The sequence below is a fragment of the Geotrypetes seraphini genome, chromosome 3, assembly GCF_902459505.1.
Source record: "Geotrypetes seraphini chromosome 3, aGeoSer1.1, whole genome shotgun sequence".
NCBI lineage: Eukaryota > Metazoa > Chordata > Amphibia > Gymnophiona > Dermophiidae > Geotrypetes > Geotrypetes seraphini.
This window is the reverse complement of record NC_047086.1, coordinates 243,706,709-243,733,183: the sequence shown is the minus strand read 5'-3', so window position 1 is coordinate 243,733,183 and position 26,475 is coordinate 243,706,709. Positions and strand designations below refer to the sequence as shown.

The window sequence follows — 26,475 nt, the reverse complement described above, 5'->3', positions numbered from 1 at the left end:
TTTTTACTCCATCAAAAATTATAAAGACAGAGAGATACTCGCTGAAGTTACAGGGAAATACTTTTAAAACCAATAGGAGGAAATATTTTTCACTCTGAGAATAGTTAAGCTCTGGAACACATTGCCAAAGGTATTGTGTGAGTGGTTAATGTAGCTGGTTTTAAGAAAGGTTTGGACAATTTCCTGGAGGGAAAGTCCATAATCTATAATTGAGACAGACATGGGGAAGCCAGTTCTTGCCCTGGATTGGTAGCATGGGTTAGATGGACCATTGGTCTGACTTACATTACATTACATTACATTAGTGACTTCTATTCCTCCTGTACCTTGCAGTTCTAAGCGGATTACAGAATAAGACACCTGGACATTTCCAGGAAGTTACAATTTAGGGGACACTTACACAGTAGATGCAGGGGAAATTGCAGTTTAGGGGACGTTAAATAGTAGATGCAAAGGGGAGAAATTGAGGAAGGGAGGAGAACTGAGGATTACTAGTAGGGAAGAAGTAGTTTAGGGTTGGTTACTTGATAGGGTCATTGGGGAGATATTAGTAGAGGGGTAGGACTTAGTAAGGTTATTCTTATACAGTATTCTTATTCTTGTGTAACAATAGCTTTCAGCGTTTTGTCCTTTCAAAGGAGTCAATTTCCAAGACTTGTTAACCTACTGTATATTAAATGGCTTTAAAAAGAAATAAGTTGGCCTTAATGTATTTTCTAAAGCAGAGGTAATCCTTTGTCAGCATGGCTGAAGTCTATGAGAGATCTTCAAAAACTTTTCATCCTTTTATATTTTTTTAAACACTATTTATTAAATATCTCAAAAGCAAATTGCATCACTTTTCCACATAATCAACTTGTTTTGTCTGACTGACTAGTCACATGACATTCTCCAACAGGCCCTCTTACCACTTCTCCCGCCGCAACCATTTCCAACAAAAATATGAACGTGCGGAAACTTTTTGAAGAACCCTCGTACATTCTTAGGCTTGTGAAAAGGTCGTTCTTCACATCCTCTGTAATTTCAAACCTTTTAAAATAGGATGTTGCATACAATTACATCTCACTGAACACTTTGTCCAGTTTGGCCTCTTAACTTTCTAACAAATCTGTCATGTACTGTGGAAGTGGCTGATTTATGGTCATAAAAAGAACTGAAAACACTTTAAATGTTGCCATCTTTGTTAGGGTAGTCAGGGTAATTCCTGAACCACTGATGAAATGTGCTTATAAAAATGTTTCCCTGAATTTAAGTGAGCAGAAAACAGGACTAACTGAAGTCATCACACTGCAGTTCCTGGAAGCCTAAGGATAAAACAGTACAATAGTCCAATTATGATGAAATTCTTGAGTCGAATGTACATAATCTTACTTTAAAAGTTTAAATGGATGAATATGTCAAAGCAGAGACAGAAGAAAGTATTTTCAATCATTTCACCAAACCCCTCCTCCCTTCCTGTCTAAACTAATAAAACAAGACTAGAAGTATGGTTTCAGAGCTATGATGAGCACAAAAATATCTAGGAATTATTTAAAAAGGGATGGTTAGCAAGACTAAGAATCTTAAAAGGTTCATAGACAAAATCGCGCGAGACAACGGCGTGCCGACAACTGAGCGCAGACAACTGAGCGCAAGGTTGATGGCGCACCGAAGAAAAGCACTATTTTAAAGGGTTCCGACAGGGGGTGTTGGTGGGGAACCCCCCTATTTTACTTAACAGACATTGCACTGGCGTTGTGGGGGTTTGGGGGGTTGTAACCCCCCTCATTATACTTGAAACCGAACTTTTTGCCTGTTTTTTAGGGAAAAAGTTCAGTTTTAAGTATAATGTGGGGGGTTACAACCCCCCAAACCCCCCACAATGCCAGCGCAATGTCTGTTAAGTAAAGTGGGGGGGTTCCCCCCATACACCCCCGTCGGAGCCCTTTAAAATAGTGCTTTTCTTCAGCGCGCCGTCAACCTTGCGCTCAGTTGTCTGCGTTCAGTTGTTTCGCGCGATTTAGTCCCGTCACCATCTTATAATGCCCCTGTATTGCTCCATGGTGCGACCTCATCTGGAGTATTGTGTTCAATTCTGGTCTTATCTCAAGGAAGGTATAGCGGCACTAGAAAAAGTTCAAAGTGCAACCAAGATGATAAAGGAGATGGAACTCCTCTCTTATGAGGAAAGACTAAAACAATTAGGGCTCTTCAGCTTGGAAAAGAGACGGCTGAGGGGAGATATGATTAAAATCTACAAAATCCAGAGTGGAGTAGAACAGGTACAAGTGGATCGATTTTTCACTCTGTCAAAAATTACAAAGACTAGGGGATACTTGATGAAGTTACAGGGAAATACTTTTAAAACCAATAGGAGGAAATATTTTTTCACTCAGAGAATAGTTAAGCTCTGGAACGCATTGCCAGAGGTTGTGATAAGAGCGGATAGCGTAGCTAGTTTTAAGAAAGATTTAGACAATTTCCTGGAAGGAAAGTCCATAATCTATAATTGAGACAGACATGGAAGAAGCCACTGCATGCCCTGGATCGGTAGTATGGAATTTTGCTACTCCTTGAGTTTTGGCCAGGTACTAGGGACCTGGATTGGCTTCATGAGAACGAGCTACTGGGCTTGATGGACAATTGGGCTGACCCAGTAAGGCTATTCTTATGTTCTTATGATCAGTTAGTACTGGAATAACTTCTGGCAGCTACCTGTGGCCTGCATATTCAATGCCAGTGCCAAGACTAGGCCTCTCATTGAATATCTGGATCAAAGTCTGCCCATTAAGGTCAGAGCTTCTATAAAAGCTGACTGCCAAGGGTGCAATATCAGCCCATAAATATATTACTTGTCTTTTGCAAATCTAAGCTCAAGGCACATTTTCCTTTCAGGTGTATAACTTATTTACCTACCTAGGGTCGGTCCAACCATTAGGGAAGATTAGCACATACTTCAACCTGCATTTGTACGGATGTTTGTGTCATGAACATGATCAAAATCTTGGGGTTGCTGCAGTCTTGGGGTCTGAAAGTTAACTGGGGAGAGGAGTAATAAGGCTGAAGGTTTGCCTAGAGCAAGTGGCGTAGCGAGGGTAGGAGGTGCCTGGGGTAGTGGCATCCCCCTGCACCTTCCTCTTTGCCCCTGCTCCTTCTCTGCCCCCCTCCCACACCACACTCACGCCCTCTCTTCCCACACCCGTACCTCTTTAAATCTTCACCAGCGCAAGCAGCTTCTCCAGCCTGCTGCTTGCGCCGGCGTTGGCTTTCTATATGACATCACTTCCTGGCCCTGCAACTCGGAAGTGATTTCAGAGGGAGCCAGGCCAGAGTAGTTGCTCATACTGGTGAAGATTTAAAGTGGTACAAGATGGGAAGCAGGGAAGGGAGGGCATTAGCTTGGCATGGGGACATGCCAGCACCCCCCACCAAGACGGCACCCAGGGCAGTTCTCCCCCCCCCCCCCACCCCACTATGTACTGCCTAGGGCACACACAACTGTTGCACTAGTTCTGTACTTGCCCAGTTAGGTTTACAATTTAAAAAGTACCTGAGCAACAGAGAGTGAAGTGACCTTCCTAAACTGCTGTAGGAGCCACATTAATTCATTAGAATGCATGGAAGTAAAGGCCAATAATAAACTATACTATATATCTCTATGGGACCAGACTAATTTATTTCTTGCTAGCTTTCAGAAGTTACATTTCCTTCCTCAGGTCAGGCGAAAATCAGAAGTCAAGGCCAAAGTCACCATTGCCTGTGCTGAATGCAGAAGTGATTCATAGATGACATTACAATGGTGATGTGAAAGGGGCTTGATGTCTTAACAAAATGACTGGAAGGTGACAGTTTTAGTGGCTATTTCCAAGCACACAGATAGAGTGGAAAGGAAAGCAGGGCACACAGAAGACGCCAGGTCAGGGCTGAGAGTGTGTGATCCAGGATACATCTGGATACTGAGATTTAAAAAAAAAAAAAAAATCTCCTCTTTCAAAAGACATATTAGGTTGAGACGTACAGTGTTGGGGAGTTTCTCTTAGAAAGAGGATTCTAGCTCCTGGATATATGTATTCTGCAGCTTTGTGTTGAGATTTATTTACAGTGTGCAAATAAGGATCCCAGTACAGTTTGCAGAGCCTCAGTACCACTAACAGTGAGTAACCTTGTACGCACTTTGCTATTCTGCATGGCAAGGCAACACTTTATTATTTTGATATTGAAGAGAGACCAAAAGCTGTGAGCAGTTAGAGATGGGACATGTTGAAGCTTTTGTTGTATGGGATTATGGCTGAAAGAGGGCAGCTGTCACGAAAGGGTTAATTCCCTGAAAGGGTAGAGTTTCCTTATTCACCTCCCTGCCAACCCAGAGAGGAACAAAGATGTTTCCTTTTGGGTTCCTGTTCAGCTGCATCTGGAAAGCCCATTCAGAGTTTGGGAGAAAGAGTTGCAGAAAACAGCAAACATTTTAAAGAATTTTTCTGCCAGAAACTGGGAGCAGAGAGCAAGAGCTGCGCTGAGTTCTGCTTCTGAGCCTCATCAGTCTGTACTGCACTATTTTAGAGATGTTTAATTCTAATCTCTGCTGCGTTCACAGTGGAGGCGCTGGTGTTATCTTACTGTTTGACCTGTGAGCCTCGCTGTGTCTCTTTCTGAGAGGGAGAGGCAGAAAACCTTGCGGTAGAGCAATGCGTGGATGTTTGATCATGTGGCTTTTACCATGAGTGCAATAGCATGGAATGCAACAAGTTAGTCATATATAAATTTTATGTGTGGCAAATCTGCAGCAAAAAATAGGGGGAAGAGGGTATGCCACATACATGCACACAAGGTTTCGTGGTAAAAGTGGCTTCTTGTCCACATGTCTGAACCAAATCCGAGTGTTCTTCAGGGGCTAAATATGAACCTTTCAAAATTATCTTCCCTTGAAATTTTTGAGAGGCTCATATTTTATTTCGGAAAAGAAGAACAGGCACTGATATATGCTTTCACTTTAAGTTTTGTTCAGACACACACACACAAGTTAAGAACATAAGAATTGCCGCTGCTGGGTCAGACCAGTGGTCAATCGTGTCCAGCAGTCCATTCACGCGGCGGCCCTTAGGTCAAAGACCAGTGCCCTAACTGAGACTAGCCTTACCTGCGTACATTCTGGTTCAGCAGGAACTTGTCTAACTTTGTCTTGAATCCCTGGAGGGTGTTTTCTCCTATAACAGCCTCCGGAAGAGCATTCCAGTTTTCCACCACTCTCTGGGTGAAGAAGAACTTCCTTACATTTGTACAGAATCTATCCCCTTTTTAACATTAGAGAGTGCTCTCTCATTCTCTCTACCTTGGAGAGGGTGAACAACCAGTTTTTAAACCACATGAGTATTTCACCCTCGATTCCATGGCTCACAATTTTGTACGGGCTTCCTTCTGCTTGCATAACAAGACAAAATCGACACTTAAATGTGAAACTGTCAAGAAATCTTTTCTGCAAAACTTTGTGCTACCCTGGACCCTCATTGTAAATTTCTCATGTTGTTCACGCATTAAAAGTAGACAGCATACTCTCTGCATAGAGCAGCAAAAGAAGAGGCACAGGAGAAGTCTAAGCCAACCTTCAATCACATATGTTTTATTAATAATATGTCCAATATGCAAAAACAAGTTCTTGACATACAATGTAAATTTGGTCCCGACGAGGATCCAAGTTTTGGCGACTACGTCGCCTTCCTCAGGAGACAGTAAGGAACTTGTATCAGTTCACAAAGGTTTTGCTCAAGCGCTCTGGTGTCTCTACTGAGAAAAGAAGCATAGCACGGAATACCTTAAAGTAGCTCATCGGCATACATTTTGATATAACTTATGACTGTGTTTGCCATAGGAGTTAACACCCATGCACAAGTCCTCTCTGCTTTGCTTGATCCTTAGAACCAGCGTTCAACCGTCGGTAACCCTGCTGCTAAACCTGGGGTTGCTTTCAGCATCATCCCCTGAGCTCTTTAACATGAAGAATTTCCGCATTTGTTTAGTTTAAGATCACTAGAGTACTTTATCTAGGGTTACCAGATGTCCGGATTTCTGCAGCTTTTCCAAATCTGGCACTTTGTCCGCTTGAGCAGCCGTCACACGATGCGTGCGTGTGACATCATCACGTAGCATCCGCACATGCGCAGACTTCATCCCTACCCGACATGAGCAGGCAATGGGGGGGGGCGGGGGGGTGTAATTAGGTGGGCCTTGGGGCGGGGCTAGGGGGTCCGGAGTTTCCAAAAGGAAAATCTGGCAACTCTAACTTTATCTGAGTTTGAAGTGAAATCTTGGCCTGTGGAACACCTGGACATTGTTAGTGACTTTTGCCCGAGCATAGGACTACAGGACCTGTGTAGGGAGTGCTGGAGAACAGAACAGCACAGCTGCAAGGGGGACCAGTTTTTGAGAGGGAGACCCAAGTACAGGACATCATATCGCTGTTTTTCCAACCACAATCTCCTCACCATTTTTTCCTGAAATATGGTCTCCTATGTGTAACTTTATAGGCACCAGAAGACCCGATATTTTCTCCGTTATGGCCCCTCAATTGTGGAATTCACTCCCCCAACACATTAGAGAAGAAAAAGATCTCAATTTTTTAAAAAAATTACTTAAGACTCATCTTTTTAAAGATACATTCAACATTTAATTCTAAACCAATACTTTCTGGTTTAGTTTTTTACCTTCCCTTTTGTTTTTCCCCCATTTTTGTTTCTTCTCTCTAACTAGGAATTGTAACTTTTTCCCTTTATCCGTCACCAGTCATGTCTGTCCTGGAGTTTGAACTCTTAAGTTATTTGTTTGTCCACACATCCCCGTTTTTATGAAGTTGTACATCGCTTAGTATACTGAATAAGCGATTCATCAAGTATTAATAAAATCTTGAAATCTTGAACTTGTAAACTACTTAGAGTTTTAGATAAAGTGGGATAGGCTTCAAACATAGAAACATGATGGCAGATAAAGGCCAAATGGCCCATCCAGTCTACCCATCGCAGTATCCACTATCTCCTTATCTCTCTGAGAGATCCCACGTGCCTGTCCCACTCTTTCTTGAATTCCTACAGTCTTTGTCTCTACCACCTCTATTCTATGCATCTACCACCCTTTCTGTAAAAAACTATTTCCTTAGATTACTCTTGAGCCTATCACCTCTTAACTTCATCCTATGTCCTCTCATTCCAGAGCTTTCTTTCAAATGAAAGAGACACAACTCATAAGCATTTACACCACATAGGTATTTAAACATCTCTATCATATCTGTCAAGACCTGCCTCTAGTGAATCCATGTTGCTTTGGGTCCTGTCACTTCTCTGTTTTAAAAGCGTTTCCATTAATTTTTTCACTATAGAAGTCACTCTTACTGGCCTGTGGTTCCCTAATTCTTCCTTACTTCCACTTTTATGGACAAGGACCACATCCACCCTTCTCCAGTCCTCCAGTACCACTCCCGACTCTAGAGAAGCATTGAAAAGATCAGCCAGCGGAGCTACAGGGAACTTCTTAAGTTCCTTCTGTACTCTTGGATATACACTATCCAGCCCCATCGCTTTGTCCACCTTTAGTTTAGCTAGTTCATCCTCTGAAAATCGATCAAGGTCCACCATGCCTCCAGCCCTATTTGTGTTTGTCTTTTGGGGGTCCTGCTCCCGGCACTTCAGCTGTGAACACAGAACAGAAATATTTGTTAAGCAATTCAGCCTTATCTTTATCAGCTTCTACATATTTCTCCTCTTCACCTTTGAGTCTCACAATGCCACTTTTGCACTTCTTATCACTAATATATCTAAATCCTGCAAAGCGATGCTGTTCAACTTCTTGCAACAAGGCATTGTGAGGTATTGCAAGGAGTTGAACAGCATCGGAGGCTTTATCCTGACTATCTCAAGAAGACTTTGAATGCTTGAGTGTTTGGAATGCCATTGGTAGATGTCTGCACCAAAGTGTACATATTTAGTTATTAGCAAAATATGTTAAATTTCTGTTATTTTCACAATAAAGTGCAGATATTGAAGGTTCATGTAATAAGATACTGCTAAATATTTTACATAAAATGTCTTTTGATCAGTATTTGATGACAGAGAATGTTTTCCTATTCATTTGTGGTTGTAACACTGTATTAGTGGGGTTCTAAGGGATCTGACCCCTCTTGTTATAATAAACATATTGGAGACTCTAGTGTTATTTCTGTACTGATTTATTGTTCTTTTTCAATAAAACAGATTTGACATAAAATATATTTTTATCAATGTGTTATTGCTGAGTGTGAAAGCATAAAAGCACAGCTATAATACTAAGAAATTTGCTCCATTAAGCAAAAATAATAGCAAATTGTAAGAAAAATGAAACTTTATGTAATCATTGGCTCACCATAAATTATAAGGGGGTTATGGTGAGATGGACTTCTGGCATCCTTTATGTGATGTTCACCGTAGTGCCCTCTAAGGTGCCCCACTGCTCTGTTGGCATGACTGTGTGACCAGTCTTTTACAGTGTTGGCCACTCCCACATCCAAATGGTCTGGATTTGCACGTTTTGAACTTGGACATTTTTGTGGTCAAAAATGGCGAACAAAGTTAAGTGTCCTAAGGTTGAACATCCTGACGGCCAAGATGTTCAAATAGGTCATTTCAAAACCAATTTAGACATCTAGCAGTTTCAAAAATGGATGTTTCCCGGCCCCAGCTTTTTGACATCTTGTGGGAAATGTCCAAAGTCGGACTTAGACATTCTATCGAAAATTCCCCTCTATGGCTTTGCACTGAGGATTATGTTTTTCACATTGTGCTGGTGTTTTTTCAGTTGAATATTTTATTATATTTTAAAGATTCCACTATTTAACACCTTTTGTGCCATATTAAAGTCATTATAACCTAATTGCTGCATTGTGGAAGGGGGAAGGGGGTGCGAGTCGATCTCTTCTTCTCTTTTTTTTAATACTCATAATGGCTGTTGATTTCTATCTTCGTTTCAAATGGGATGGTTGGGGTGGGGTTAGGTGATGATCTTCTTTGAGGGCTATCAGAGTCCAAGTCCTCTAAGTTCTATGATAGTTTGTTATTGGGTTGAGGTGTCGGGGGGGGGGGGGAGGGGAGTGGCAGGTTGCATTCAAACTTATTGTATTACTAGTTTGTATTGTATTGTAAATCAATAAAAATTGTTACACCTTAACACCTTTTTTGGCAAAATGATCAGTATAATAATGTGTCTTTGATGCCACTTTAGATAGGTATTCAGACCTTCAGGACTGAGGGCTAGATTCACTAGGCTCGATCTGTGGCAGGCCAACTGATCCAGAACGGGTCAGTATTTAAATGGGGGTGACTGGAGGAACGCCCCCCCCCTCCGACCACATGGATCACTAGTGAGCGAACCTGAAGCATGTACAGACCATCTTCTTTGCCTGTGTATGCTTACAAAAACAGCAATTTTTTATTTTTTTTTTTCTTTTAACTTCACTTTCGAGCCCATGGTTTAAACCTGCGGATTAAAACCATGGGCTTGCACTGCAGGGAAGGGTAGGAGACCGGGGCAGAGAGCCAGAGATCATGGCAGAGGAGCAGGGCAGAGAACAGGTCAGCAGAAGGCAGGACAGTCGGAAAGGACATGAGCAACTGGTCCTCAGCAGTCGCTTGTTTTTTGATCGGTCAACCTGGTCAGTGTCCCTCATTTTTTTTTGTGAATCACTGCCTGCCTACATTTGAATGCCATTCCCCCTTTAGTTGCATCTGCGGATCGGAGGATGATCGGGACAGAGGTTAGTGAATTGGGTCAGAGGAAAATCGTGTCGCAAAGGGGTCACTAAGTGGTTGGGACTTGATCGGTGGGCTTAGTGAATCTAGCTCTTAGTGTTTCCTATCTCCTTCAGCTCTGCCCATTTCCTGTTTCTCTGGATCCTGTGCCTCATTTCATCTTTGCATTAACTTTGGAGGTTTTATTGGTGGACCTGTCCATAGAGATCGCGTGTGGGAATGAATTAGAATCTTCAGTTGTTAGTTCTTTCACTGATTTATGTAGGTCAGAAGCCTTTTTCACTCTTGTTAACCAGCTCTCTGAAGATTGCCCTCCTTTCTTCAGTGTTCCACAGGGTGTGCCTTTTTTGGGATCTAAAGACTGCAATACAATTGGGGAAGAAAAGTACACACATAGATTGCATTTCCAGATAATAATAATAATGATAATTTATTTTTATATACCGCCAAACCTTCAGCTTGAGGCGGTTTACAATAAGAAAAAGCTGGACAAAAAGCAAATTATCCCAGGACAAGCAGGCAGCATATTCTTGACTGATGGGTGACGGCACCGACGGAGCCCCGGTACGGACAATTTTAGAGTGATTGCACTCTAAGAACTTGGAAAGTTCTGGTAGGCCGCACCGCGCACGCGCGAGTGCCTTCCCGCCCGACAGAGGCGCGCGGTCCCCAGTTTCTTAGTTTCCGCGGAGCTAAGAAGACGCGTTTCCTCAACGGCTGTTGAAGAAATATTTTTTCGATCTTCCCGCTCGCGTAAACCTTTGTTTTAATAAAGGTTTCTTTATTTCTTTATTATTTTCCTTTTTTAAAAAAAAAAAAAAAAACTTAGTTGTTTTTTTCTTTCTTTTTTCGTTTCGCCCCGGCGGGGCCTGTTGCCACAATCGAAGCCTCGGCTTTCGATTTGGCAGAGGCTGTCTTTACTTTCATGCCCCCTCAGCCCGGGTTTAAAAAGTGCCAGCGGTGCGCTAGGCCAATCTCACTGACAGACCCACATAACTGGTGTCTGCAGTGTCTTGGTCCCGACCATCAAGCGTCCACTTGCACCCGCTGTGCAACTTTGAAAAAACGAACACTTAAGAACCGCCAAATCCAACAGCAGTTGCTATTCGGTGCCGAGATGTCCGATTCCAATGTACCGGCACCGACATCAACTGCATCTCAATCGGCACCGACTTCATCGACACCGCGCGATACCGCGCCGGCGTCGCAACCAGCAGGTAAGCCGGCTAAGAAGCCTTCCCCGCTGGAGCGTCCTCCGGTCTCTACTGCAGTGAGTCCAATCCTGCCGACCTCGAGGCGCCCACGGAAGCGCTCCGCTCCGATTGAAGTTAGCCCCTCGACATCGGGTTCTTCATCGGAGTGTCGAGCGGCACCCAAGGTACCGCAGAAGAAAAAGGCGGTACCGGTGCCTTCACTGGACGAGCGCATTGCCGCCGTTCTGCAGGTACAGCTGAGAGAACAACTCCAACAGCTACTACCTGCCTTTTTGCCCCAGAACCTTCCAGTTCCGGTACGGTCGGAGCCACCGGTGCCGATAGTGGAACGCCCTCTTTTATCGGCATCCACTTTATCGGTACCGGGTCTTACCACCTCATCGACCTCGATGCCGGTTTTAGCTCCAGAGCCAAAATCTCACCACCAGGCGGTTCAAACCTCGGTACCAGCACAACAGGTTACATCGCCTGGTACCGTATCCATGAGGTCGGGCAAGTCCACACATAAAACCCGACACCAGGAACCTTCCACACCAGAGTCTCGACACCATGGCTCTCAGGTTAGGGATCCTGATTTGTGGGGTGATTCGGAAGAGCCCTTTCTTTCCGAAGGTGAATGCTCTTCTGATGAGGAGGAACACCTTGTTACCAATCCCTCTTCTCATCCAGATTCCGCATCTTTTCCTTCTTTTCTAAAGGAAATGTGTGAATCCTTGTCTATTCCCTTGGAGGCTGAGTCAAAGAAATCTAAGGCATTTCTTGATGCATTGGATTTTGACCAGCCTCCAAGGGAATTTCTTAAACTTCCTCTCCATGATATATTGAGAGAAACGTTTTATAAAAACCTTGAAACTCCCCTGACTGTCCCTGGAGCCCCTAGAAAACTGGACTCCTTATACAGGGTGATACCTATACCTGGGTTTGATAAACCCCAACTCCCGCATGAGTCTCTTTTGGTGGAGTCCACTTTAAAGAAATCAGCGGGAGCTAATGTGTATGCCTCAGTCCCTCCTGGCAGAGAAGGGAAATCAATGGACAAATTTGGCAAGCGGCTATATCAAAATGCCATGCTTGCAAACAGATCAGGAAATTATGCGTTTCACTTCTCATTTTATTTGAAACATTTAATCCAAACAGTTTCTACCTTTGAGAAATATCTGCCTGATCGCAAAAAATCCGCTTTTCACACTTGTACCTCCTCTCTTCTCCAGTTGAGAAAGTTTCTAGTAAGATCAATTTATGACACCTTTGAATTGACTTCTAGAGCCACGGCTATGTCAGTGGCTATGCGCAGGTTGGCATGGCTCAGGGTCTCAGAGCTGGAAGTAAACCACCAAGACCGTTTAGCAAATACACCTTGCTTAGGGGATGAGCTGTTTGGTGATTCCATGGATTCCACCACACAGAAGCTATCAGCGCATGAGACACGTTGGGATACTCTCCTAAAGAACAAAAAGAAGACTCCACCTGCTAGGCCTTTCCGACAACAATCGGCCTACCAACGCCGCTATGCTGCTCGTCCTTTGCCTCAGGCTACTCAACAGCCTAGAAGGCAACGACAGCAACAACAACGTCAACCTCAAAGGCAGACGCAGCAGCAACAGAAACCTCCCCCACCTCAAAAGTCTACTCAACCCTTTTGACGTGTTTCTCCTGAGCATAGCCAATATCATACCATCTACCCATCTTCCCCAACCTATAGGAGGGCGCCTGACCCATTTTCTCAGTCGGTGGGAGATCATTACATCCGACCAATGGGTCCTAAACATCATCCGCCACGGCTACTCTCTCAACTTCCAGACTTATCCCGCTCAAAGTCTACCAAAAGAGTCTGCTTTGAACACTCATCAATCCTCTCTCCTGATACAAGAGGTTCAATCTCTTCTTCTTCTAAACGCTATAGAAGAAGTTCCTCTAGACCAGAAAGGTCAGGGATTTTACTCCCGTTACTTTCTAGTTCCAAAGAAAACAGGAGATCTCAGGCCCATCTTAGATCTTCGAGATCTCAACAAATGCTTGGTCAAGGAAAAATTCAAGATGCTTTCTTTAGCAACTCTTTATCCTCTTCTCAATCAGGGCGAATGGCTATGCTCCCTCGACCTCAAGGAGGCTTACACTCATATTCCCATCCATCTAGCCTCCAGACAGTATCTCCGCTTCATGATCAATCACTGTCATTACCAATACAAAGTTCTCCCCTTCGGACTTGCTTCATCTCCAAGAGTGTTCACCAAATGTCTGATTGTGGTAGCTGCTTTCCTTCGTTCACACCATCTACAAGTTTTTCCTTACCTGGACGATTGGTTGATAAAGGCCAACTCTCCTCAAACAGTGCTACTGGCCACCAATCAAACCATCTTGTTCTTACAGACTCTGGGGTTCGAGGTCAATTTTCCCAAATCTCATCTCATCCCCACTCAGAGACTTCAATTCATTGGAGCAGTGCTGGACACGATCCTCATGAGAGCATTCCTGCCGTCCAACCGGCTCCACACTCTTCAGGTTTTGTGTCAACAGGTTCTTCCTCAAAGTTCCATCTCTGCCAAACAAATGATGATACTATTGGGACACATGGCTTCAACAGTGCATGTCACTCCTCTGGCACGTCTTCACCTGCGCACACCTCAATGGACCCTTGCTACCCAGTGGTCCCAAGCAACGGATCCTTGCTCACGTCACATATCTGTGACATCATCTCTTCGTCAGTCTCTACAATGGTGGTTGGTATCCTCAAATCTATCCAGAGGTCTTCTATTCCATCTACCTCCTCATCAACTAGTCATCACAACCGATGCCTCCCCGTATGCTTGGGGAGCTCATTTGAACGAGTTCCAAACTCAAGGTCTGTGGACAGCCCAGGAAAAGAAGCACCACATCAATTTCCTGGAACTCAGAGCAATGTTTTATGCCCTCAAGGCTTTCCAACATCTTCTCTTCCCTCAAGTTCTGCTCCTGTGCACAGACAATCAGGTGGCGATGTACTACATCAACAAACAGGGCGGAACGGGTTCTCGCCTCTTGTGCCAGGAAGCCCAGAAAATCTGGACTTGGGCCATAAATCATCATCTATTCCTGAAAGCGATTTACATTCAGGGAGAAGAGAATTCTTTAGCAGACAAACTCAGCAGAATTCTCCAACCTCACGAGTGGACACTCGATCCTGCAACTCTTCAGTCCATCTTCGCTCAATGGGGCACTCCTCAGATAGACCTCTTTGCAGCTCCTCACAATCACCAGCTGCCCCTTTTCTGCTCCAGACTCTACTCGCCTCACCGTCTGGCAGCGGATGCGTTTCTCCTAGATTGGTCAAATCTGTTCCTGTATGCTTTCCCTCCTCTCCCTCTCATGTTGAGGACCTTATTCAAGCTCAAGAGGGAACGAGCCACCATGATTCTGATAGCTCCGAGGTGGCCCAGGCAACATTGGTTCTCCCTTCTACTTCAACTCAGTTCCAGAGAACCTTTTCTTCTGCCACTGTATCCTTCTCTGCTTACACAGCATCAGGAAACCCTTCTGCATCCCAACCTCCAGTCTCTGCACCTGACAGCTTGGTATCTCTCGGGCTGACTTCGAGTGATCCCCTTTTATCTCAGCCTGTTCGTTCAATTCTGAATGCCTCCAGAAAGCCGGCCACTCTACAATGTTACCATCAAAAGTGGACACGTTTTTCTTCCTGGTGTCTTCTTCATCACCATGATCCCACTTCCCTTGCAGTGGAGACCTTGTTGGACTATCTTCTTTCGTTGTCCGACTCTGGTCTCAAATCCACTTCAATCAGAGTCCACCTCAGTGCTATTGCGGCTTTTCATGAGCCAGTCCATGGAAGACTCCTCTCAGCTCATCCCTTGGTGTCCAGGTTTATGCGGGGTCTTTTTAATGTGAAACCACCTCTTAAAGCCCCTCCTGTTATCTGGGATCTCAATGTAGTTCTATCCGCTTTGATGAAGCCTCCATTTGAACCCTTAGCTACTGCTTCTTTCAAGTTCCTCACTTGGAAGGTACTTTTCCTTATTGCTCTTACCTCTGCCAGGAGGGTCAGTGAGCTACATGCACTAGTTGCGGATCCACCTTTTACAATCTTTCATCATGACAAGGTGGTTCTGCGTACACATCCAAAGTTTCTCCCTAAGGTTGTCTCTGATTTTCATCTCAACCAATCCATTGTTCTGCCTGTCTTCTTTCCGAAACCTCACTCGCATTCTGGAGAACAGGCTCTACATACTTTGGACTGTAAAAGGGCTCTAGCTTACTATTTAGAGTGTACTAAGCCCCACAGATCAGCTCCCCAGCTCTTCCTGTCATTTGATCCAAATAAATTGGGACGTCCTGTTTCTAAGCGTACGTTGTCTAATTGGCTAGCAGCGTGTATTTCTTTCTGTTATGCTCAGACCGGACTGACACTGGAAGGTTCTGTCACTGCCCATAGAGTCCGAGCCATGGCAGCATCTGTAGCTTTCCTCCATTCTACTCCTATTGAGGAAATCTGCAAGGCTGCTACTTGGTCCTCAGTTCATACTTTTACATCTCATTATTGTCTGGATGTTTTTTCCAGACGGGATGGACACTTCGGCCAATCTGTTTTGCAAAATTTGTTTTCCTAATGGCCAACCTTCCCTCCATCCCTCTTTTTGTTAGCTTGGAGGTCACCCATCAGTCAAGAATATGCTGCCTGCTTGTCCTGGGATAAAGCACAGTTACTTACCGTAACAGGTGTTATCCAGGGACAGCAGGCAGATATTCTTGCATCCCTCCCACCTCCCCGGGTTAGCTTCTTAGCTGGCTTATCATAACTGGGGACCGCGCGCCTCTGTCGGGCGGGAAGGCACTCGCGCGTGCGCGGTGCGGCCTACCAGAACTTTCCAAGTTCTTAGAGTGCAATCACTCTAAAATTGTCCGTACCGGGGCTCCGTCGGTGCCGTCACCCATCAGTCAAGAATATCTGCCTGCTGTCCCTGGATAACACCTGTTACGGTAAGTAACTGTGCTTTACAGTATTCATCAAATGGTTTCTGAGAAAAATAGATTACAATTAATTCAAAATCAGAATCAAAATTAATTTATCTCAAAGGCGGTTCCAAATATGTAGAAAAGTGAGAGTACAATAAGTAAGAATCATGCTCAGATATATCATAGAATATTTAAAAAAAAAATACAGTTAAGTCATAAATTTTTCAAACAAATAAGTTTTAAAAAGTTTTCAAAATAAGTAATAAGATTGAGTTTGAGGGATAAGAGCATTCCCATAAGAATTCATTGTACCAGCCTGAAATGCCAGAGTTTTCTCCAAAAATCTCTTATTACAGCATGCTTTCGCTGAAGGAAACGAAAATCATCATAAGAACATAAGAACTGCCATCACCGGATCAGACCTTAGGTCCATCAAGTCCGGCGATCTGCACACGTGGAGGCCCAGCCAGGTGTACCCTGGTGTAATTTTAGTCACCCATATCCCTCTATGCCTTTCGTAAGGAGATGTGCATCTAGTTTGCTTTTAAATCCTAGAATGGTGGATTCCGCAACAACCTCCTCTGGGAGGGCATTCCAGGTGTCCACCACCCGCTGGGTGAAGCAGAACTTCCTGATATTTGTCCTGGACTTGTCCCCCCTCAGCTTCAGTCCATGTCCTCTTGTCCATGTCACATTGGACATTGTAAATAACTTTTTTTCCATGATCTTCGTGTATGCATTTTAGAATTATAGAATTCAAAATGAGAAGAGAGGTAGGTTGGAAACAATCCAAATAAGACTTTAAAACAGATGCTACCAAATTTGAACAGAATTTTAGCCTCAAATGGTAACCAATGAAGCTTTAGGTAATAAGGCTTATGTGATCATGTTTTTAAGGCCCAAAATCAGGTAAACTGTCTACTAAGGGTCTTTTTATAAGAACCTAGATAAACAATATTACAGTAGTCCAGTTTAGACAAGATTGATGACTGAACCAGAATCCTAAAAGATGTTGAGTCAAAGTATTTTTTGATGGTACGTAGCTTCCATAGAATTGAAAAACATTTTTTAACCAAAAGATTGGTATGCACATTAAATGATAATATTCTTATCGTGGTAGCTATAGAATAATTTTGACCATTTAAATGAAGTATCTTTTCAGTGATTTTATCATTGGGATTAGCAAGGAAGAACTTTGTTTTTTCTAGATTGAGCTTCAATTTGAATGTATTAGTCCATTGTTCTATTTGTACCTGGATAAACGATATCTGATTTTTTACTTCAGTCGTAAAAGATGTTAAGGGAATAAGTATTGTTATATCATCGGCATAAATATAGAATTTTACCTGTAGGCTGTTTAATAAATTATCCAGTGATGCTAGATAAAACATTAAATAAGGTAGGTGAAAGTGGTGAATCCTGTAAGACCCACGAAGAAGAGTATTTACCAGCACTGACTACTTGGTATGACCTATTCTTCAAAAAGCCTTGGAACCATTTCTGTACCGAAATTCCAATTGAATCCAGGCAATTTAATAATACTCAACTCCAGCTGGAGAATCAGTGCACTAGCCCCTAAGCTAAATAAGCTATGAACATGACCAGTCAATGAAGCTAGTACAGTTTCTGTGCTAAATCCTGAACATACACCATACCCATGACAGATTTCAAAGTGAGGGTAAATATCCAACTAGAAGGATAGTCAATCCTGGGCCATGTCCAGGCTTTGGCATTGAATATTTGGTTAATGTGGCGCCTACTAATACATAACTGGTTTCTACTTATAGATAGGATGGATATTTAATGTGGTCCCATTCATGTGGTTTAGAACTAATGCTAGGAAGTTCTTTTTTACCCAGAGGGTGGTGGACACATGGAACGCGCTTCCGGAGGGTGTGATAGGCCAGAGCACTTTACAGGGGTTCAAGGAAGGTTTGGATAGGTTCCTGGAGGATAAGGGGATTGACGGGTACAGATAAAACTAGAGGTAGGTTATAGAAGTGGTCAGAAACCACTTCACAGGTCACAGACCTGATGGGCCGCCACGGGAGCGGACCGCTGGGCGGGATGGACCTCTGGTCTGACCCAGTGGAGGCAACTTCTTATGTTCTTATGTTAATAATAATAATAATTTATTCTTATATACCGCCAGACCATGAATGATTCTAGGTGGTTCACAGCAGATAAGGCTGAACATTTAGCGAATATACAGTTCAAAAAGATACATCAATTTCTAGAATGTACACAATACATGTTGTATTTAAAAAGCATTAAGAAGCATGGGTTACAAATTTGTCAAATAGTTGTGTCTTTAATAGTTTTCTAAAAAAATAATAGGATGAGACTCCTGGCATGATTTTGCCAAACCAGGCGTTCATTTTGGCTGCCTGGAAAGAGAGCATTCTCTCAGAAATCTCTTCAAACAACACGATTTGACAGTAGGATATGTGAATAACTGGACTCTACGTGTGGACTTATTGGCGTGATTTAAAGAGAAATGGGAAACAAAGTAACCTGGGGACATACCAAAGATTGATTCAAAGCAAATACATGTGAATTTGAATAAAACTCTAGCCTCAATCGGTAGCCAGTGCAATTTTTGGTAATAAGGAGTAACATGCTCCCATTTTTTCAGACCGAAAATCAATCGGACAGCAGTGTTTTGAACCACTCTTAGTTTTTTGAAGATTTTCTTATAGTCACCCAGGTAGCTTATTGGCACTTAACCAGCCAAGTGCTGACTCCGCCCCCAAAATAGCCTGCTTTTACTGAAAGTAATGCTGAATATTAGCAGCTAGCCCCGAACAAGCGATTTAACTGGTCACTGGCCATTTCTGGGCAGTTAAATAGTTTTGAATATTGATTAGACTGTTGAGTGGAGAGATGGAATTCTGAATTATTGCACAGATGAATGTTGAATGTCATTGAGAGAAATATGTCTGTCTTTGTGCCTGGATGGGTGCTGGGATTTAATGACAGCAGTCTTGGTGAGGGCGCCGCACCCTTCCTCCTCTCTGTCCCCCTGCCTCTTCCCACTTCTTCCCCTGCTGCATGCTATCTCTTCGCCTGCATGAGCAGCAACTCCAACCTGCTTCTTGTGCCAGCGTTGGCTCTCCCTCTGATGTCACTTCCAGGTCCCGCGCCTAGGAAGTGACGTCAGAGAGAGAGCCACTACTGCAGTGGGCAGCAAGTTGGTGATGCTACTCGCACCAGAGAAGTTAAGAGGTACGAGATAGAGAAGGGGTGCATGCACATAGCGGGGGGGGGGGGGGGTGGAGAAAGAGTGGGGGCAGGTAAGAGGACAGGAAGGGGTGCCACCGTTCCTGGTGCCTCTCACTCTCGCTATGCTACTAAGTAAGAGAAGGATGTTAGGCATCAGATAAAAGGAAGATACGTTTTCCAGAGAGTAGAGAGGTATAGTGGTTGTAGACTGCTTGCTCTTCAAGGCCAAGATGGAGAATTGTGATCTGTAGGAAGGGGTGCAAAGAATACCCATAAGGCTAGGAGGCTGGGGATTGACCAATAGAATTAGAGAATCTGTCTTGGTCTGAAGCCTGAACCTGGCAACCCCACACAAGAAAATGGGTCATAGGCAAAGTTTAAGCTTTGAGAAGATAGATTACAAGCTCTAGTAGGAAGTTACTGCTAGCTTGACATACATGCTAGGGCTAGAACTACAAACAAATGTAAATATGCCCATTTACATGGGGGCAGAAAAGGTCCGACTGCATAAAATGATACCGACATAAGTGCTTGCACATAGGACACTATACTATACTATACTATACTACTGGTATATTGTTAATTAGCTTAAATGGCATAGATCGTGGATCAACTCTTAACTCCTACTCACTGCTGTCAGATATCTATACCCATTGTTTCATTTCCTTTACCAGAATCTCCCCAAACTTGAGATGTCTTGTCTGTCTGTCCAAATTAGATTGTACGCTTTTCTGAGCAGGGACCGTCTATTGAATGTTAAATATACTGCGTACACCTTTCAGCACCATAGAAATGATAAATAGTAGTAGTAGTAATTCACCACACCATTGAAGTTAATTGACATATAGTTTAAAAAATTAACTAATTAAGAGTTGTGTGTGAAACTTGGAGCAGTGCCTAGCGCCGCCTAAGTCAAGGCACCCTCCGACGCCCAACGATGCCTACCTTGAAAGTAGGAGGATGGGGAATAGACATGGTAAACTTAGGTGTCGCTGTGTGTGCAAGATAAGTGCCAGTAAATTAGGCCCGGTTTAAACCTGACCTAATGTGCCGGTGCCTACCTCAAGAGTGGCTAGCAACGCCCTAAGTCCACTTAGGTGCTACTAGGTGTGATTCTACAAGCGGCGCCTAGCGATTGGTTGACAATCACATGGAATGGCATTGTTTACAGAATCTGACCCTGAATATCTACTTTGGGTGTGCAGTTTAAGAATTAACCCACTTACTACTTCTACTATTTATTATTTCTATAGCGCTGAAAGGCGTACGCAGTGCTAGTCATTGTAACATACAATAGTCCCTGCTCAGAAGAGCTTACAATCTAATTTAGACAGGACATTTCAGGGTTGGGGAGATTATGGGAGAGGAATGATACAGTGGGTATAGGTATCTGACAGCAGTGAGTGGGAGTTAAGAGTTGAAAGCGGTTTCAAAAAAGTGGGCATTTAGCTTGGATTTGAATACTGCTAGGGATGGAGCATGACGTATTGATTCAGACTGCCTGTTTCAGGCATACGGTGCCACAAGAAAGAAGGGACAGAGTCTGGAGTTGGCAGTGGAAGAGAATGGTACAGATAAGAGGTGCTTGCCTGATGAACAGAGATCACAGGGAGGAGCATAGGGGGAGATAAGTGAACAGAGATATTGAGGGGCTTCAGAGTCAATGCACTTGTATTCGGAAATGGATGAGGAGCCAATGAAGCGACATGAGGAGAGGGGTAATGTGAGAATAGCAGCTCTCACAGAATATGAGTCGTGCAGCAGAATTTTGAACAGATTGAAGTGGTGAGAGATGGGTGTGCGGGTGCACTTATCCCCCAGATTCTATACATGGCAACTAAAGTTGTGCGCAAAAACCCGTGCGCATTGCTAGTTTGTGTGTGCAAGTTAATTGGTTAAGAAGTCAATCAGCACTAATAATTGCCACTTTACAAGCAATTCTTGGCACAATTTAGAATAAATTAGAATAATTGGCACTAATTAGAATTTACACTCATAACTTGCTAAGCAAATAATGCACATAAATTCTACTGGGCAAATCTCAAAAGGGGGCATGGCCAGGGCAGGGGCATGGGCAGATCGTGGGTGTTCCTATAACTTCTGCACCATATGCCCAAGCTGCGCCTATACATCCGTGCTGGCATTTATATCCAGTTTTAGTCAGTGTAAATAGCCACACTCAAATTTTAGTCATGGGAATGGGCACTGCGTGTATTTTATAAAACACACCTAACTTGAGTTGCAATTTATAGAATAGTGCTAAATATGTGTTTTTTTCTGATGCTGATTTTTTTTTTTTTGCGGGGGTGCCACATATAGAATTAGGTCCTTAATGGGCAATTTTGTAAGGTACTTATTAACAATTACGTGCTGATTATGGCCACATTTAATTAGAATAATTGCATTTAAGTGTATAAATACCAAAAATCCAGCTAAGGACTATTCGGTAATAATCCGTGCATCTTGCTTTGCACATATTGTACACGTAAGAATACCAATAAGCGGAGTCTGGGTGAATCATGGTTAGGACACGTGGAGGGGCATAATCGAAAGGGATGTCTAAGTCCGTTTACATCCATTTTGCAAGTCGTCCAAAGTAAAAAACAGCTTAAGACACATTTTGGAAAAATACGTCCAACTTTTTTTTCGTTTCGAAAATCGTCTAATTATACATCCTGCTGATCTGATCGTCCAAGCTGCTAAATCGTCCATCTTTATACCACATTTTCGCCCAACTTTTCGTTCAAGTCCAAAATGCCTAGAACAAGCCCTGTTGGATGTGGGAGGGGTCTGCAAAGTGATAGACTGAACACCCAGACATGGTACCTAAATAGTGGGGTACCTTACAGGGGTGGGGTGAGGAGGGATGAGAGACAAAGGGAAACGCAGGATCAGAGGTGGGGGAGGGACTAGAAAAAGGAATTATGAAAGAGAGGGGAGAGAGAGATGATGGATAATGGAATGGAGAAGTGGAAGAGAATGGCACCCCCAAAACCCTTTTGTACTGGCATATAAGTGGCTCCTGCAGCCATAAGGGATATTGGGGTGGTAGATAAGTGGGTCTAGGGGATTCTGGAGGTGGTTTGGGGGCTCACCATAACCTATAAGGGAGTTGTAGGGAGGAGAAGCCATGGCACCCTTTTTGTGAAGTTCACAGCAGTGCCCTGTAAGGTACCCCACTATTTAGGTGGCATGTCTGGGTGTGCAGTCCATCACTTTGCAGACCCCTCCCATGTCCAACAGGGCTTGTTCTAGGCATTTTGCACTTGGGCAGAAAGTTGGACGGAAATGTGGTATAAAGATGGACGATTTAGTGGCTTGGACGATCAGATCGGCAGGACGTATAATTAGACGATTTTCGAAAGTAAAAAAAAGTTGGGCGTATCTTTTGAAAATGTGTCTTAGGCTCTTTTTAACTTTGGACGACTTGCGAGATGGACGTAAACGGACTTAGACGTCCCTTTCGATTATGCCCCTCCAAGCTCTTACCAAGTGCTCTCCGACTGTCTACACTATAGTCACCCAGTTATAGAATTGCCCTCAGTGTGCTACAACTCCTGAATGAAGGTGATTAGAACACCATTGACCCTGAATTCTACCAACTTGGTCACTGTAGATGATTATTGATTTGTGTCATCCAAGTCTGAAACATGTTCCTTCTGATTGGGTAAATACCATGCTGTCAGCTTGTTGAAGAGATGTAAATGTGTTTTCTCACATGTACACAGCACGTTTGGTATCTGTAGACTTTCTGCCTTGATAAATCTAGCAAAGCATTTGGTTGCTGGCATGTACCATGTTTGAGTGCCTCTTACTTAGCTTTGCATCTGTTCTGTTTTAGGAAAAATCTGATGCCAGCCCCACGTCACTCCAGCTGCGGTCCCAGATTGAAGTAAGCACACTGACAGATTATGCTTGTTATTTACGTAGTTGCTGGTTTTGTTGACATTGTGCACAAAGTCTGAAACAAAACTCTGTTCTCCTGGTACTCACATCCACAAAATATTCTCTTTTTTTAGGAATCCCTTGGCTTATGCAGCACCGTGTCTACCCCGGAGACAGAGAGAAAGTAAGTTTGTTTTTATTTTGTTATTCCAAGAAGCTCCCCCAGAGAAAGCAGCTCTTTAAAATGAAAGAGATTTTATTGTATCTGAATCCAGATGAATCATTCAACCAGGCTAAAGAGCCCTGTAAATTTTTATTGTTGTATTTTGTCATTTGGAGGGGGGAAAACCAGGGTGTGGAGCAAGGGGTTCTTTGTGACATGTCTGAGGTCTAGTAATGAATTATGGGAAAATGAAATCATTCCATTATTGTATACAGAATAGAAAACTTAGAGATGCAGGAGGCAGCAAATATCAGAGGTGGCTCAAGATTAAAACAAGAGTGTAGCAGGCAGTGTAGATGTCAACACAATTTCCAGTTCTCATTTCCCTATTCTGCTTCTGCTGATTGTGTGGGCCTAACTTCAAGGTGGAGGAGTCAGTGTATATTCTTCAGCCTGTTCAAATAATATATATCAGAACCACACACACACATATCCCAGTTGGACTTGAACTAGAGAATGACACGGGGAAAAATCTGTCCCCATCACCGCCCTGTCCCCGGCCCACCATCCTCTGCACCGCCTCGTCACCGCCGTTCCCTTCACCGCCCCGTCACCGTCACCGCCATCCCTTTCACCGCCCAGTCACCGCCACTGCCATCCCATTCACCGCCCCATCACCGTCCCCGCTGCATCCATATAAGCCTTAGTACTGTAATATTTAGCTTATTCCTTTCTTATAAATCAAAGTTCCTGCTGCTGAACTAGAGAAAGAGATGTTCAGCTGGCAGTGCTTTGCTTATAAATTTTTATCAACACAACTAATATACTACTTTATCCTAAAGCAAAAAATAAATAAATAGAATTTTTTTTCTACCTTTGTTGTCTGGTTTCTGCTTTCCACATCTTCTCATTCAATTCCTTCCATCCACTGTGTGTCTTCTCTCTGCGTCTTCCATTTGCTGTTACTGTGCCTCTCCCTTCACCCCCCCCAATTGGTCTAGCACCCATCTTCTTCCCTCCGCTCCCCCATAGTCTGGCATCTGTCTTCTTCCCATTCTGTCTTCCACATTTCCCTTCAGGATCTGTTCCTCTCCACCCTCCTTCAATGTCTGTCCTATTCCTTTCCACCACCACCCTTCCCTCCCTCCTTTACCATCTGTTCCTTTCTACCACCCTTCAGCTCCTCTCACGTGGCCTATCTGTCTACCTTTCTCCCTCTTATTTTCATGGCACATTACAATGTAATTTGTGCAAGCCACTGGAGCCTGCGAGCTCGGTCCCTGTCCCATCCCCACAAACCATCTCGCTTCTGTGCTCCTATTTTCCACATTTCTAATATCTCCCCTATGTATCTGCCATTGCCCCCCCCCCCTGTGTCTATATACCATCCCCATGGCATGTCCCCTTTATGTCTCTGTCCCTATGCCCCATGCACATAATTTCCCCTCTTTCTGTTACCTTCCTGTGTCCAGATTTCCCCTATCTTCCTCTTCCATACCAGTGTGTCTCTTCTTTTCAACCCCATCTAGCTTTTTTCCCTCTTTCTTCCTCCCCCCCTGCTTCTAGCATCTGGCTCACCTGCTTGTCCTTCCCTTTCTTTCCTGCTGTGGGTTTTTCTTTCCATCTTCATCCCCTTTGCCCAGAATCCTTTTCCCTTTCACTCCCTCCTTCCAGTTTGAGCCGGGAACATGGGCGATCGCACGGTCCTCGCAGCCCCCACCCGCCTGCCCAATCGATCCTAGTGTTTAGCCAGCTCTCTCCCTTCTCCTCACCTTAGTTTGCAGGCTTTCTTTTTTGGCAACCTGCACGCTTTCCCAAAGAGCCGCGCATGCGCGGCTGCTCAGTGTTCAATCTTCTGCTCTGCTGCAACTTCCTGTTTCCGGTTGCGTCAGAGCAGAAGATCGAAACTGAGCAGCAGCGGGTGCACGGCTCTTTGATAGTGTGCGAGTCGCCGAAAAAGAAAACCTACAAACTAAGGTGAGGAGAAGGGAGAGAGCTGGCTAATCACTAGGATCGATTGGGCAGGCGATTGTGGGCTGCGGGGACCGCGCGATCCTTCATGCCTCACTGCGGGGACAAGACCATTCACCGCTCCACGGGGCGGTGAATGGCCTTGTCCCCGTCGCCGCAGCGACTGCTAGTTTTCGTTCCCCGTTTTGGCGGGTTACCCGCGGCTAAACCCGGTGGCCGCAGGTAAACCGCCACCGTGTCATGAGAGTCATTTTCTGCATTTGACCAAGCCCTGCTTGGGATGCCATTCCTTGCAGTTTCTACATCAATATTATCATCTTACCTTTTGGTACATTGCTTTTTCAAGGTCTTCATTCAGCCATTCCTAGCTTGGGTTAAGTAAAGGTGATTCTGTCAAATTCATATTGTGATCACTTCCCCAAACTTCTGAATTTGTAGCCCTGAGTCATGAGTCGAGTCTCTTTCATTTGAAAGGAAGCTCTGGAATGATGGCATAGGCTCAGGAGTAATCTAAAAAAATACTTTTTCACAGAAAGGGTGGTAGATGCGTGGAACAGTCTCCTGGAAGAGGTGGTGGAGACAGACTGTGTCTAAATTCAAGGAAGCCTGGGATAGGCACGTGGGATCTCTTAGAGAAAGGAAGAGATAATGGTTACTGCAGATGGGCAGACTGGATGGGCCATTTGGCCTTTATCTGCCATCATGTTTCTATGATTATTAGGCCACTCTACCTCTTTTCCATTTTGGTGTGCAGACATGAAAATGTCCAACGTTCAATTTCAACTTGGATGTTTCTTTGGCCTCACACTTTCCACCATAAATGTAGTGGTTAGAATGTCTTATGAGCCTGGGTCTCCTCTCTATGGCTCATTAGCCGCCCCACCAAGCTATTTAAGACACCTGTGTGATGCTCTACTAACCTTTCCCATACCAGAGGCTGCTGTTCTAGAGACAGGTATATGCTGTTTTATTCATATTCTGAGGGGGTAGGAGGTAGTACTGCCCGATTCAGGGAAAGAAATTTTGATTCAATTCGATTCAGCCTATTGAATCGATTTTTTGATTCAATTTTGCTGCCCAATTGAGTGGGATTTTTTCTTCAAACATCCTGGTGGGTTTATTTTATAGCCTCTTCACCCCCTTTGCCTTCTCCTAACCACACTGGCGCTGTGGTGTAAACAAAATAAAAAAACAAAAAGGACTTTTCCTCTCTCTGTTAAATCCTAGTTCACGTTCGAGGTCTAACACCAGCTCTGGCAGGATACACATTTCAAATCTGACATATTGTAATCACAAAATAGAAAATAAAATTGTTTTTTCTACCTTT

General features: G+C 43.8%; 1 protein-coding gene across 3 annotated transcripts in view; it reads left to right on the top strand.

Annotated features, from left to right (window-relative positions):
- SASH1 (SAM and SH3 domain containing 1) overlaps positions 1-26,475 on the top strand; it is a 512,910-nt gene that overhangs the window by 193,184 nt on the left and 293,251 nt on the right. For all 3 annotated transcript variants that reach the window (XM_033936578.1, XM_033936577.1, XM_033936580.1), the window contains 2 exons: positions 22,971-23,021; positions 23,149-23,198. In XM_033936578.1, coding sequence (XP_033792469.1) covers positions 22,971-23,021; positions 23,149-23,198 — 101 coding nt within the window. The remainder of the gene's footprint in view (positions 1-22,970; positions 23,022-23,148; positions 23,199-26,475) is intronic.